We start from the raw sequence: 13,821 nt of genomic DNA, 5'->3' as shown, positions 1-13,821 counted from the left end.
GAAAAGTCTAAGTGAGATCTGAAAATTGTGTTTTACCATGTGAAATGGTATTATTGACAACAGACTGCACAATTAGCTAAATGAGTTCAGGCAACTGAGAACTTTGTTCAGCCAATGAGTTTTAGTGTTTTAGCAATTGAGAAAAACTGTAAAAGAGGGAGAGAAGGAAGAGTGTGTGTATAAGAGGTGGTGAACAAGGAGGAAGAGGATGAGGAAGAGCAGGTGTGGAGAATGTTGTCAAGGCTGGCTCTGCTTTAGGGTTTTTCCCTTCGCCTGCATGATATTGTCTGAGATGTGGAGAAACTCCTCCGGCCGGACCAACATGAAGACATGAAGCTGAAGCAGAATCAGTCTCTCTCACTGACCTTGATTTTACAGTTGCACAACCCCTCTGAGTCAAGTCAAGTCAAGTCAAGTTTTTACAATACAGATTGTATCAAAGCAGCTTCACAGTGATAACATGAAAATAATACAACAAAGTTTGTTTCTAGAAGAAAATTGCATCATCGTCCACCCTTAATAAGGCAGATCAATAATATTGTTGAATATTAAATGTCCCCAGTTAAGCAAGCATACAAATATTCAGTGACTGTAACATGCTTTTCATTTAGAGTTTTTTACTGTGACCTTTATTGGCTTTTGCAGTTGGGTCTATTTTCACAGTTCAAATGGTGAATATAAAGACATTCGATAGGCCTACTATTCAATATTCAGTTCAATACTATAACTTGCAGTGGATATAGTATACAATTTATTCACAGTACTACTGTAAGTTGTCAATACTATACTTTTTTACGTAATTGCAAAATGTATTTACTTTGTTACAATATTTTTTTTTCTGTACAATATACATGCTGTCCATTCTGTGTTCTCCATTTTTTGATGTAGTGTCTAATGAATGATCTGTAGAGTTTAAAAAAATTGACTTGCTGTGTGTGATCTGAAAGCATTGTTTGATTTTGAGCACAGATAAAATGGTTTTGAGGCTATAGTTTGATTTTGCCAGAAGAGTCAGAGGTTGTTTTGTTGTTTTTTCTGGATGTTTTTTTCTTTCTTTTCATGCTGCTCTCATGTTTGATTGGTTATTGTCTTTGTTGACTTACAGTTTTTTTTTCTGAATTGCTAAAACCTTGCCTTGCCATTTAAAATACTATAGTCAACAAAGACAATAAGCATGCAGACTTTTTAACTAATTCAATAAACACTATTACAAATAAGCATTATTTCCTCTATCTGCACACTTAAATGGACTAGAGCTGGATTTGAAACTCTGAGAGCAGCATGAAAAAAAAGAAATAAAAAATCCAGGAACACCAAATCACTTGATCCTATTCATAATATAATTGCAATTTCACTGAAACATATACAGATGAAATAATACTCACAGAGCACAAGAGGAAGTTTGCTGAGCTCCATACTGACCCAATAATGACAGATGGTTAAAGACACTGACTGAGTTAAAGCCTCGAGACTTCCTGATACATACAGTCAGATCTTTGGGACATAATGACAGATTAAAGACATACAAATGTACCTCATGTGTCAAAGAAAACCTTTTGATAAAGTTGATAATCTTGTAACGAGTTTTCAAAAAATATCAGGTAAGTTTCCTTCTGAAATGTTGTCAGGATTCATTCAGTACCAAACTAAAGAACATCAGTTTTCCAATATGAGAATTAATATTTTTGTGTGTTTAATGGAAAAGGAAAAAGAAACAATACTTTGATGGATCTTTGTTGTAATAATAGTATTTGCATTTATAACTTTATAAGTTAAGAAGCAGAAGTCACCAAATTCCACTGAGCTGAAAAAGAACAAACGAAACCACAACTATGAGCTCATCTCTATCTATTTCTGTTCTATCAGGCCTCTGACAATAAGGGTGTCGACATCGGCATATTTGCACTGTAAAAAAATGGCTGTGAAAGCTACAGTTATTTACTTTAGATTTCACAATAACATAACTGTAAATGATTTTTACAGTAGAATGTTGTCAAGTTTACATTAAAACCTTGTCCAAATGACAAAATCACAGTAGGCTATGCATTACAGTTGGAATCACAGTAGTCAAAGCATTACTGTTAAAAAAAAATCACAATATAGCCTTAGGCTACTGTAAATAGTAAATACTATTTTTCCCTTTTATCTTTCTTTTAACTCATAATGACATACCATGGGATTTTTATTTGACAACCTAAGTTTTCTTTTTTCAATGAGGATCAAGAAACTTCAACGGTCAGTCACGTCATCGCAAACAGCTCCACTCTAAACCAGGATTTTGTGTTAATGAAACATTTTAAGTTGTCATTACTTATTCTTTGTTGTTGTTTTTTAGTTTTTTTAAAATGTTGTCATTACTTAATCAAATTAGTTGTTTACACTAATCAAACGAAATATTGAGTGCAATGTTAAGCTGAGATAACTCGGTATGTTACGCTTCTGTAAGGGAGGGGAGGGGCCTATTGAAACGATAGATGACAGTGAGCAGAGCGCGCTGTTTGAACTGAAGAGGCTTGTCCTGGCTAATGCTGCACGCTAAACGGGGATTTTTGGAAGCAACGTGAAACGGTGAGTGCATAAATCTTATATTTATGACAGAAATGATGACCCAAAAACCGGGCCGATGTTGGTTGAACGCTGAAAAGTTAACGTGTTAATGTGCCGATAGTGTGGTTTTTGAAGCATCGACTACCGGCCTGTACACTTGCCTTTTAGGCTATAAGCTTTTAGAAATGATTTCTGAAAATCTTTCTGTGTGTTCATCAAAAGAAAAAGACATTTATATACACCTTAATAAAAACAAATCTATATTACTATTAATACTATATTGGTTGTCCAATACAATTAAAATTGTGCTAAAAAATTCTGTTAAAAAAGATTTATGAAGATTTCTGTAAAAGTATTTTGCACTTATTTAAATTAGGATATTTTACTTTATTTTTACGGTTTTTGTATGGCAGCCGCAGCTGACAGTCATTGACCATTTTTTTACGATTTTATTTTTTACAGTGTAATTGCAACTCAATACATTTCAAGTCACGCTAGTCACCACCCAGCCAGCAATGACATGTGGGGCCTAAATGGGTCGGAAATGATTTACCCAATTAAGACCCATGCAGTACCCTTACAGGTCCCACGTCTGGGCTTCCACGGCTTTCCCCAATGTGGATCCCGGGTGCAAGCCCATAATGTGGCCCACATTTGCCGCCCATGAAGCCCTCATCTGGGCCCTACATGTCATTGCTGGCTGGGAAGCAAACTCAAATAATTTTGTATCCTCATTATGTCCTGAGTAAGGAAAAAAAGTCCCGAAGAATCCCAGGGGAAAGCTTCGAAAACTGTTTCTGGGGATTCACTTTTTATTTTACCTGCTTTTTGTCTTCTGCATTCTCCTTACCCTTGTCTCCTGTTCTTCCCTCAGACTCGTCCCCCGGAAACAGTCCCACAGACCCAGCCCCAAACCCCATCTCTTAAAAATTAATAAAGGCTGGTTTTCTGCCTCTATGTATTAATGCTCATATAGCCTAAATGGGTTCCATTCAGACCTTAACATTAAGTATTTTACTGTTATGTGTCAACAAGATTCAACAAGACATTTTCACCTGGCTAGACCCAATGTTTAGATCTGTTGTGGTATTTATGCAAATTAGCACATACATAATAAGATTATGCACTGTTTGTCCATCTTAACAAACAATTAAAAAAAACTTGGAATACATTTTTTGTTTGTCTTGATGTAAGTAATCAACTCAGTAATTTTCATGGTGATATCTAAAGGTTACCTTTTTTACCCTATTCACGTAAGAAAGAATGAATAGGCGTATGAATAGGCTATATTTGGGTCTTTTTCGAAACTTTCCCCTAATGGGATTCTTCGGGGCTTTTTTTTCCCTACTCAGGACATATTGAGGATACAAAATCAGTTGAGTTTGCTTCTGTTGCAATTTGTTCAAGGTTGACCCTCATTTTGTCTTAAAATGACTGGACTAACAGGCAGATCAGACCCCAGCCCTTGCATCACCACTGGCTAGTCAGAGTCAGTGTGGTCAGACTTCAGGACCAGCAACAGCTCAGAGCATCTACCAGACACAGGCAGTCAATCACATACCCAATTCAGGAATTTAAGTTGAGATGATTTTGCCAGATTAAAAGGATAGTTCACCCAAAAATTAACACACAAAAAAATTATAAATTAAATAATTATAATTAGAAAGAATTATTATAAATTATTATAAAGAAAGAATTATGTTGTATTAAATCTTCCTAGGATAATATTTTATATTGATGGGCAATACAATTGTTTTCATTTTTCAAGGACATGTCTGATTGATGCCTGCTATGTCTAATAAAAAAATAAATAAAAAAAAAAACATTTTAATGTGAGTTTTTTTGTAAATAAACGCAGCAGTTCATAACAGACACATGCGGTATCTTATCTCCTTGGTGCTTCAGCTTTGTTTTCTGCAAATATTTTGGATGTTCAACACTTCAAAACAAGACACAAACAGAGTGACCCAATTCCTTCCACAAGCTTTTCCACTGTGTGTGTGTGCACTGTGTACCCCCGAAAGTAGCACTGGCCACCCCCTGGCCACCCCATGTATAAAACTCTAGTTCCGCCACTGTATATCGACCTTTGCGCGGTTGAAAAACACTGATTGGTCGATATTATGTATGAGGAATATACATTTCGTAAAACAAATGAATCCAAATCCAAATGAATCAAGCAGTCTTATATAAGTCTTTTAATAAGATAAGATGACTTTGTGTGAATTTGAATGGAGGGACAGAAACCTCAGGGGGTTTTATATTTATATATAATATATCTATATCTATATATATCTCTTTATCTATCTATCTATCTATCTATCTATCTATATATATATATATATATATATATATATATATCTGTTTTGAAGATTACCATAAGTCGTATGGGTTTGGAGTGACATGAGGGAAAATATATGAGTAACAAAATGTATATTTTTGGATGAACTAACCTTTTAATGTACTTCAGCAGTCATAACCAATTTACACATTCACTATATTGGTTAACATTATTTGTGGTTATTTAATGTCATGAATGTGCTCTGTTTTTAGGACTATGATTACTCATTCCACCACCTTGACTTTGGAATCCTCCTTGATCATGAAGGTCCTGTGCCCATCTTCCCTTCATCTCAATCCAGCCTCAGTTATGATCATCATTGAGGGAGAAGTTGTGATGGAAGGCATTGTGGCACAGTGAACTAAAACCCAGGTTACAAACATTGAGAAAATCAAGTTGTAAGTTGATTTTATTTATTTTTTTAAAGGAATTGTAAGAAACTTGAATGCGTGTCTATAGTCATTTAAAACTAAAAGGGTGTAATGGCAATTTTGAGAAGTTAATATCAACCAGCATCAGAGGTGTAAGAAACATTCAAGAGGCAAAACTGTAATAAAGAGAAAAGGTTTATTTCAATGAGGTTTCCATTCACAAAAGCCGCAGCCACCCAGCTTTGAAACAGAATACCTACTAGACATAATAAAACATACAGATCTTATACAGTTTCTTGGCAAAAGAACTCCTCCTTCCAGGTTTCTTGTAAATTTCCAGAAAGATACCCCCTATCTTCAGCTAGTTCGGACTGGTTTCTACCCCCCCGGTGCAGGTCACACTGTTCTTTGTCCCTGAGACACCCAAAGGCCTTCATCTACGACCTAAATTGCCTCTCGCTTCCCTGTCCCTCCTCAGCTGCTAGAAAACCTCACAGAAACATATGATTAAACAGTTTGGAAACGAATGATAATAAGAAATGCTGAATTTTCCAAAACAATTCCTCCTCTTTATCATTCTCTGATAAACGTATTAAAGGAAAATTTACCCTTGTCTTCTAATTTCTTGATCAAACATCATTACATCATTACATCATTACATTTCAAGAACAGAATTGATTCAAGTCTTTACATCACAGTTATACTCTTCATGTCTGACTTTTATATACCTGATCATTTACTTGAACCTTCATTAAAATTTAGAATGAAAAAAGCTTAGGCTGTTTTTTTTCAGGATAGGCCCTCTATGTTATAGCAAGCAAGTAAAGGTTTATTCTGAAACCGGGCTAGATGAATAAGCACTGTTATTGCACCCCCGACACTTATAGATCGGACCCTCAGTCACCCCAGTATAAACAAGAAATAGTATAGATCACATTAGTATGGAAAAAACATATCAATTCATAAAAAAAGATGCAAAGAAATAGTATACATAAAAATCCCTCATTTCAAACCCTTCCACTTGTACGTCACCTCGTAACACGGATGACCGCTGTTTTTAACCTTCTAAACATATCATCATTCTTACAATGGAAAAAGAAATAAAAATAATGAAAACAATAATAATAATAAAAACAGTGAATAGAACAGTCAATCATTGACATCAAACTCTAAACAATCAAAGTTTAGTAAATCCCTTTCCTGGTCCCAGGAAGGCAAACAAAAAGAAAGAAAACACGTTTAACTCATGTCTGTATACACGTCATCGCTGTCATAATCATCACATTGCTCTCCATCAGTTATTGGGTACAGAGTCAGTTTCACTGCTTGGACTGACGTGCTAACCGTCCCTGCCCTGATCATTCTCTGCACTAAGCTGGAAAGGCACTTCATAATGCATGGGAAACAAAACAGAATCAGTAATCCCATACCCACAATTGGCAAGACAGTTTGAATTATTCTATAAAACCACCCTGACCATGCAGACATCAGCCACCCCACCCACTCACTACCAGTAGCTTGAGGCGGCTCTTTTACCGCTTTCCTCATGTGCTCGATGATATTGGTTATGTTGTCACTGTAATCAGGAATATTAAAACAACATGATACCCCCAACATTTTACAACTCCACATTTCTTTGAAGTCAAAGCTTCAGAGCACAGCTGCTTACAGCGTTTGCTCTCCTCTTTTCACTGTTTGTTTCAGGACTCTTCACAAAAGTATAAGATTTTGTACTACATGTCATCAATTTCATTAAAACTGTGTTGAAACAGTATTCCTCTATCAAGTGGTTAGTCTACAGATTCAACTTAATGTTATCTATATTTTCTCAGTCCCACTTATCTCTGCTGTTTCACAAAAACCTAAACATCATATTACTCATCTCTCAATCCCTAAATCGCACAGGCTCAGTTAACAGCTTTTAGCTGACATTGAATGAGAGAGACTCTCATAAACTTCTAAAATCAAACTTTATCTACCACTTAAACTTTTAACTCTAGCCCAGCAGTAAGGCATCTTTGCCAGAATTTACATGCGTTTTCAAATAAACAATTTTTATATTTGTCTTTTGCCCACATCAGGGAATTTAGACATTACAAATTTCCTCTCAGATCGTGTCTCTGTCGCACTGGACGTCTCAGCCACAGCACACACCAGATTCCGATAAGCAAACTGTCTCAGCCAATCACAAGCTTATCTTTTGAAAGCAAAACATCAGCTCCTAGTTCTTTCATGGTCAACCATTCCTCCACGTTCAAAACATTAACAAACTTTTTGTTTAATCAGATGCCTTTCTACATATTTTACATTTATCAACTATTAATCCAGTAATACTGCTTCTACTTACTTGATCACATTTCATCTCAATTTTAGTTGTCAAGTTCCCAATTACTTCAATGTATTTTTCTAGGAGTTTATGAATCTGCAATTAGGATTCACACTAACTTTGAGGCTGCCCTCTCTGCTTGTGATACATTCTAATACATTCTATATCATCTAAAACCTTATCAAAGCATTTCATTCAAAACACTATCATCCTTTTAGTTCCCGGTACTTTTAAAATATTTTGCAACTCATTTGTTGGAGTCATCTGTAATTTACATCAACCTGTATTCATCAATTCACTTTCCTTCAAAAGGATTCCCTTACAACTATCTACCCACATTAATACCAGAAATTTCACGTTATCATTTTCTTTTCTTAACTTCAACCACCTTGTTTGGCAGATACACAGAAGTTCCCACATTCATTAAAAGCTGGATAACAGCACCCTGACCAGTCCTTTTTGCAAACGGTGATATGATATTACCACAAACCCAAACTGCCGCCGGTGAACTTTGATACGGTTTATCGAATGGACACTTAAAGTTGATTTCTTCGTGGTTGGTTTTACTTCTGCAGTCTGACCACCCAGTTTTCAATTGTCTCGGTCTGACCTTTGCTTGTCCCCTCGTCTCTCATCCAGGCCAGCTCCTCTCCAGAGGCCCGTTCGATCTCGGGTGGCCCTGGCAGCACGAGAGGTATCGCCGTTGTTGTTTGTCGTCGTTGTTTGTCGTCGGGGTTCCTCCTCCTGTTGCGGTCCTAGCCACCGTTTCGCCCTCCAGCTCTTTCTCCTGAGGTCTCGAATCACCACGTAATCACCCGGTCTGATTTTGTGCAGGAACGTCTCTGCTACTTTGCCCCTGGTATTTCTTTCACCTGCACAGAACTGTTAGATCACAAACACAACATCTCTTTGCAGTAATTCAACATTTCATTCTCACACACATCTGCTGATGGAAGCCTCCTTCTTTCCCCCGTTATACCCATGAATGGTGGTCTACCAAAGAGGATTTCAAATGGGCTCAAATTTGTTTTTGACTCTCTTTTTCATTCGTTCACCCACGAGAGTCCTGTTTCTTCACAGCATTTTGCCAATTTGTTCTTTACCGTCTGGTTTTCACGCTCAACAGCGCCCCCGCTGGCAGCGTCTTAGGCACAGTGTGTTCCATCGTGACCACATATCCACGACTATATACCAAACAATATTTCTGTTTTCCGCACAGGGTTAGTTCAATGAAATCAATCATTAAATATTCAAATGACCCCTCTGGGGCTGGCTGACTGTTGCAAAAATTCTCAGCATATATTGTGAAACCTTTGGTAAACCACAATTCTCTCATTTGCATAATCATCCCCTCTTTTAATGCATGGTCCCACCAATGCATTAATTTAGCCTAATGTGGGAAAAAATGGCTGGGCAGACATGGCTGTCCACCAACAGATCTCCATACACCATCAACAAGGCTGCAGCCTGCCGTCTTCCATTTGTTTTTCTCAGCTCCTGTGGAAAAAGACTGCATGCTCTGTAAACAAGGAGAAATGTCATTGTTAAGGTTATTGTCAAGTTGTACGCAAGTGGCGCCAATGGTATCAGCTCCAGTTTGGGTTTGTTGCCGCTGCCTTCGCAGCCATATCAGCTCTGGCGTTGCCTGTTGATACGAAACTTTTATCATTAATATGCGCTGCGCATTTACAAATCACAATCTTGTCTGGCAGCATAATGGCCTCCAAAAGGTCAGATACTAACGTAGCGTTCAGTATTGGTCGTCCGTCTGACTTAAAAATTGTCTGTGCTTCCACAGAGCACCAAAGTCATGCGTGACCCCAAAAGCATAACGCGAGTCTGTGTAAATCGTTACACACTTGTCAGTCATCAGTTTACATGCTTCAGTCAAAGCGACTAGTTCAGCTGCCTGTGCAGAGTAATGACATGGTAATTTGCCAGATCTTACAGTTTCAAATTCAGTCGTCACCGCATAACCTACGTTATTCTGTCCTGTTTGTGGATTCTTCGACGCAGATCCATCCACAAAAAGGACATTGTCACAATTATCAAGCGGAACGTCCAAAAAATCTGGACGCGGTGTGCACACCTTTTAACAGTGACATTTGGCATGTCAAACAAAATTTTATGATACCTCAATCGAGCTGTAGACAAATGTGACGTTCTCTGCTCCTGCAAAATCAAAGACACCAAATGTGAGACCCCTAAAGTCAGATCAGCATAGCCTACAAACTCTCTTGAGGCCATTGAGGGCCAGTTCAGCTACCACCACCGCCCGGAGACAGTGTGGCAATCCCGCTGCCACGGGGTCGAGTTTTGTTGAAAATAGGCTACGTGTCTCATCGGTCACCATGCGTCTACAGGAGAACAGAAGTCATAAGGTCATGCTTTTCATCAACCATCTAAACAATGGATGGTCTACAACCAGAAGGCCTAACAATCGAGATATCTCATTGTGCTTTCATGTTATCAAATGCTGTCTCAGCTTCACTTGTCCAAACAAGTCTGTCACATGACTTCAACCCTTTCCCTGTTGTCAGGGCTCGTAAAGGCTGTTCTAAAATGGCATAATTGGGAATGAATGTACGACAGTAAGCACACATCCCCAAAAATGACAGCAACTGTTTTTTGTTACAGGCTTTGGGGCTTCTTTTATGCCCTGCACCCTTTTCTGTGACAATGTTTTGCTGTTTTGTTTGATAACATGGCCCAGGAATGTCACTTCCTGTTTCACAAACTGCAGCTTTGAAAGGCTGACCTTGTGCCCCTCCCTTTCAAGATGCTTCAGGAGAGTCACAGTGTCAGCCCTGCAAATAGACTCACCTTCTGAACAGATCAAAAGGTCATCAACATAAGAAAGGAGTTCGGTTAATTTCGGTTCTAACTTGTGAACCATCACAAGGCCTAATTACACCCTCTTTCAACAGAGCATCAAATACTGGTTTTATACCCTCTATTGCTTCACGTTTCAGTGGATATTGTGCCTTACATGGTCTGAAATCAGATTTTGGTGTGATTACAACTGGCTCACAACCTTTTATCAGCCCCACATCATATTTGTTTTTTGCCCACAAGTTTGGTGATATTTGTGCCAAAGAAATATCAATTTCTGAGGCAGAAATATCCTTCTCATCCTGTGTTGTCACATTTCTTTCCCAATAGCAGTCACATTTCTCTGAACCCCCAACCTCAAAGTCACATTTTGATTTAAATGCCCCCATACTCTGACTCTCTGCTGTGTGTGTGTCAACTCTCACCCAGTCTGTGGCCGATAGACACTCTCTCACAAAAAGGCCTGCATCTCTCCACTGCTGGCTTATGGCCTTGGAGACAGATATGTGGCAGGCAGTGTTCTCTGTCATAAGATAACAAACTTTCTGACTGTCACACTGCAGCCAATGCGCACACACACTTTCTGTCCAGAAAATCTGGTCAAATTTCACACTTTCATTCTTCACAGAATTAAACCACATCTTTTCAAAGTCTGAATCTCGCTCTGTTACGACATGTGATGTACAATGCATTTTGTCATTTGTCATAAACTCTGTATTGACTGGGTCTGTACGATCTTTTGCCAATTTCAAAATCTTTTCTGCCCAATCAATATCTGTTACCTGCCAGACACAAGCCCACTTCGGCTCAAATTTAGAACAAGTAATTTGTGGTGCCTCCTCAATGCTAATTCCATAGGAATCAGCACAGAGGGACAAATTTAATTTACACTTTCCCGTAGAAAACATGATAAATCACATGGTCGTAACGTGGACAGACTGATACCAGAATCGACCAAAAATTCAATAATTACCCCCTTGACTAATAACGGGTAAATTGGCATTTCAGGAAACTCTGTACTTTTGTACAATCTCATACATTCGTCATTCACAACACTGCTCAAAGTATCAGAAACTTTGCTCAAAGTTTCATCAGACACACAAAAAGATTTGCAAGCAGTTTTTTCATTGCAGACAGCAGAAAGAAGATCAGTGTATGTGTTTGTGTGTGCGTCGTGTGTGTGTGTGTTAGTAAAAATATTTTCACTTCCCTTTGCTGTAGCCAGAGAATGGCTTCCCAGAACCGGACTCTTTCCGTCCCGCTCTCCAGCCCCCCTCGGTTCAATCCGACTTCATGGTGGGACACGCGCTGCTCCAGTGTCCGTCCTTCTTGCACACTCTACATTTTGTACAGTCTCGGAGCGAGTGGGCATTTGTGGCACAAACATAACAGCTCCATTTTCCTCCAGCAGCTCTTCCTTTCTGTCCTTTTCGACCAGCAGGGTTTGAGCAGGAAGATGCAGGTTTGTTGGGTTGTTTAGGTCGTCGTTGTTGCATAACCACCATTGTGAGGGGTTTTTTCTTCTCCTTTCTGTCCTCTTCAGCGTGAGTAGCGTGCCGCAGCATTGCACTCAAACGCCCGTGTAACTGTGCATGAAACTGCGCTGTTAGTCTGTGTGCCACTCGCTCTGCGGCCTCTGCCCCCCCTCGCGCTTCTCTTGCATCTGTCTCTGCCTGCGCTGCTCTTTGGGCTGCCTCTACCAGTTCAATTTGTGCTCGTGCTTCTGCAAGTCGTGCTTCTTGGGCTGTTCTCTGGGCTGGTGGAAAGCGGTCCAGATCGAGCCTGAGGGCCGGTATCTCTGCTACTGGGTAGTGAGCTGTATTGTAGGCAGACGGCGGAGCCGTTGCCATCTCAGTCACATGTGGAAAAGCACATACATTCGGTTCATTAGTAGCATTCTGTTCCAGTGGAACTGTTTTTACGCACACAACATTCTCAACATTACATGCCAATTCTTTTTGTATTTGCTCTCGTTCTCGCCTGTCAGCCTCTTCTACCCAACACATTATAGTCGGTTCACAGTTCTTACACACATGTTTGACACACACACACAGCAGCTACTCTGTTTTCCCTCGTTCTTTTCTACTGACTCTTTTACTATATTTAGTCTTATTTTACTCAAGGTCCCCGCTTCGGGAAAATCGTGAAATTTGATCAGTTTCTGTATGTCAACCATACATTTACCACCATAATTATTTCTCATTTGACAGAAAATTGGTGTATAAAAATGATCTAATTTACTGTTAGATGACCCCATTTTTGGCTGAATTTCCCCTCTGGATTTCACTTTCGACACGTGTCTTGCAGTATCTGTCAAACGTCTTCAACAGACCCGATCTTATTTCACCCAAAATCGGTCGGGTTTCAGCAAATATGCTGTGCTTTTGTAATTATGTTTTACTCAAAATCTTCTATTCACCTAATCAATCCGGCGTGGCTCTTCCGTCCACTCTTGCAAGACTTCTTCGGGTTACAGAGACTTCGAGCAAACCTAATTAACCAGCACCTGTGATTATCTGAATCACCAGTGGTACCCCTGTCCACTAACGAGCTAAGTGTGGCAGAAACCGGTCTGAATCTGTCAGATCAGTTTCTCCCTCAAAAATTGTGATTCCCTAAATCACCTCTCGCCCGTACCAAAAGGAAAAACTCAGCCACCATGGTTCACGTTCACACACAATTATCAAATCACACTTAACATCAATAAAACAGTTCTGCCGTTTCTTACCCAGAGATGCTTTCTCTTTTCTGTAATTGCCGCGGATTCTTTCTGATCCTGGTGGGAGTTCCTCCCCTGGTTCTGAACGCCGGAATTGGCTCTCTCTCCCTTAACCTGTTGAGTCACTATCTCAAACAGTCGGGGTATGAGACGGCTGCCTGATGCCGCCGGGATTGTACACTTCCGTCAAAATCCGTTCTTCAGGACCAGGAGAAGAAGATCCGCACAGGATCCCACTCTGACACCAAGTTGTAATGGCAATTTTGAGAAGTTAATATCAACCAGCATCAGAGGTGTAAGAAACATTCAAGAGGCAAAACTGTAATAAAGAGAAAAGGTTTATTTCAATGAGGTTTCCATTCACAAAAGCCGCAGCCACCCAGCTTTGAAACAGAATACCTACTAGACATAATAAAACATACAGATCTTATACAGTTTCTTGGCAAAAGAACTCCTCCTTCCAGGTTTCTTGTAAATTTCCAGAAAGATACCCCCTATCTTCAGCTAGTTCGGACTGGTTTCTACCCCCCCGGTGCAGGTCACACTGTTCTTTGTCCCTGAGACACCCAAAGGCCTTCATCTACGACCTAAATTGCCTCTCGCTTCCCTGTCCCTCCTCAGCTGCTAGAAAACCTCACAGAAACATATGATTAAACAGTTTGGAAACGAATGATAATAAGAAATG

General features: G+C 39.4%; 2 protein-coding genes across 2 annotated transcripts in view; both read right to left on the bottom strand.

The window, feature by feature from the left end:
• The window catches only part of LOC311298694 (immunoglobulin superfamily member 1-like), a 52,128-nt gene extending 50,641 nt beyond the window's left edge, over positions 1 to 1,487 (bottom strand). Inside the window, exon 1 of the mRNA XM_084421829.1 lies at positions 1,386 to 1,487. Within this exon, the coding sequence (XP_084277955.1) occupies positions 1,386 to 1,416 (31 nt within the window). The 5' untranslated portion in view covers positions 1,417 to 1,487. The remainder of the gene's footprint in view (positions 1 to 1,385) is intronic.
• Positions 1 to 13,821, bottom strand: part of LOC311304498 (gap junction alpha-1 protein-like) — a gene marked incomplete at both ends in the record, with an annotated part of 434,020 nt that overhangs the window by 121,853 nt on the left and 298,346 nt on the right. The window lies entirely within an intron of this gene.

Source organism: Rutilus rutilus (assembly GCF_951802725.1).
Source record: "Rutilus rutilus genome assembly, chromosome: 1".
Taxonomy (NCBI): Eukaryota; Metazoa; Chordata; class Actinopteri; order Cypriniformes; family Leuciscidae; genus Rutilus; species Rutilus rutilus.
This window is presented reverse-complemented; position numbering and strand designations above follow the sequence as displayed.